We start from the raw sequence: 2,193 nt of genomic DNA, 5'->3' as shown, positions 1-2,193 counted from the left end.
TTTTCAGTAGATTGCCTGGCCTTTCTTCCAAGGCACCTCTGTCTGTACTTGAACCTCAAACCTTTCAGTTAGCAGCTGAGCGTGTTAACTGTTTATACTACTCAGCGGCTCCTCTTACAGTCAGGCCCTCATAATAACCCTGCTATCAATTTCTATACATGTTCATCCAGACACTTCAATGTAACTAACATATTTATTACTCTTATCAGAAATAGGGTCATACTATACATACTGTTCTGCAACTTTTTTTTCACTTAACAGTGAATCTTGGTATCATTCCATGTCACTACATAGTGCTCTATCTCATTCTTTTTAGCAGCTGCATAGTATTCCAAGAATCTTCCTGGCTTTAAAACTATTATAAAAGAAAGAAATCAAAGGGAGGAAAAACAAAAGAACACAGTTTGGGATATATTCAATCTGAAGTTACTTTTGGTCTGTGCTTCTATTGATTGTATTTAAACTGAAGCTTTGAATTTAACAAGCATCCTAACAATAACATGACAGTTGTGCCCTATAGAAAATGTAAATTATATTTCCTTGCTTACCAAATCAATTTAAGATACAAAATGAGACTGTTGCTTTCACAATTTCTAAAAGGATACATTTTCTTATTATTAGGATTCACTGACAACTGTGTAATAAAGTAAAACCTACATTTCCATAGTTATTATGTGTCAAAGTGCCATCTTCTCAAAGCACATTCAGAAAGCCGAACACTAAGTGGGGTGATGAGGATAGGAAAAAAGTGCCTAATCCTACAGTCCTAACTTGTCAGAACTCTCATTAATATTAATGAAATGCTATAAAATTCCAGAGATAAAATGAAATGGTTTTAACTTGTTAACAAGATTTCAAGAAAACTTAAAAAAAACAACAAAAAAACCCCTAAATTGTAGAATTTAAATTTCCATAGCTTTAAAAAATATAATTTATTGGTTGCAATGCATGTGAAAGAGCTAAATTTTAATAGATAATTAAGAAGAGATAAAATACATGAAGTATTAGTAAAGAAACACATTCAATTTCGTTAATTCGAGACAAATAAATTAAATATAATAACAGTCACATTTATTCTTCTTTAGGTGGTAAGCAAATGGGACTTAAAGTATGAGCAATGGATTCTTTCAAAATACAAGTATGACAGATGAACTGATCAGCTCCTAACAAACTAGAAAAATCTTTACTCACTGATACACAATTTTAAGTATGGGTTTATAAAGTACTATTTTAAATATCCTATTGATACACGTTAGAAACATTTTTTTCTTTTTTTTTTTTGCAAAAGTCAGTTTTATTTGAAGAGGAAATCATTACTAACAGTTCAGTTCAGCAGGACTCAAAGTCAGGATATGTTAGTCCATCAATATTTCTACAATCAGGACAATAAATAGTAAATGAATTATTGAAAAAAAGAAATTCAGTGAAGTCCATTTATGCTAACTAGTTTATTCTGGAAGATCCATAAAATTATATTTTTAAGAGAACTAGATACTATAGAAGAAGGGTTCAAATATTATTTTAAAGTTAAATGTATAAAATATACACGGTATACTGTACAGTTGAGTATATTTATAAGATAATTTTGATATGTATTGAGCACAAACAGCTCAATATCAAGGTATTAACTACTCTGTGGTTGGATTTTCCATATGACTGTTTGTATTTGGTTGGTTTTTAAAAAAACAAATAGAAAAAGCATCTTACACAAAGCATGTGAACGCTGATACAGCAGCTGCACTACCGCCGGAGCTTCCTCCAGTTATTAGCCAATCTGAATCTTCATTTTCACCATGGGGCTGCTGCTTCCTCTTTTCTCTATATTGCTTTGAATAACTCCAAGGGTTTTTAACTGGTCCAAATACACCATCTGTACTTCCAGATCTGAGATAAAGAGGTAAATACCTTAGTAAAACTTTAATTTTCTAATTTGCATCTCCTGGTATATTACTTGCTTCTGATACTCATTGAGCTGTTAATACTTTACTGTAGCTTGAACTGGGAAAGGTGGGACGCCTGCTCAAATATAGCTTTTGTTAATTAGAAGGTTGAGGAGGTGGAGGATGGGATATGGTAAAGTAGAAAACTAGCGTGCTAACAAACGAAGATTTTATCCCAACTGATCATTCAATTCTGCTAACCATGATTTCCCTTGTAAATTAAAGTCTTCTTGTTGAAAAATGTCATAAACAT

General features: G+C 31.9%; 1 protein-coding gene across 1 annotated transcript in view; it reads right to left on the bottom strand.

The window, feature by feature from the left end:
• The window catches only part of QRSL1 (glutaminyl-tRNA amidotransferase subunit QRSL1), a 30,563-nt gene that overhangs the window by 11,673 nt on the left and 16,697 nt on the right, over positions 1–2,193 (bottom strand). Inside the window, 1 exon segment of the mRNA XM_023727715.1 lies at positions 1,708–1,884. Coding sequence (XP_023583483.1) covers positions 1,708–1,884 — 177 coding nt within the window.

The sequence above is a fragment of the Trichechus manatus genome, unplaced genomic scaffold (genome assembly GCF_000243295.1).
Source record: "Trichechus manatus latirostris isolate Lorelei unplaced genomic scaffold, TriManLat1.0 scaffold00017, whole genome shotgun sequence".
Lineage (NCBI taxonomy): Eukaryota > Metazoa > Chordata > Mammalia > Sirenia > Trichechidae > Trichechus > Trichechus manatus.
Note: the sequence above shows the minus strand (reverse complement) of the source record. Positions and strands in the feature narration are given on the sequence as shown.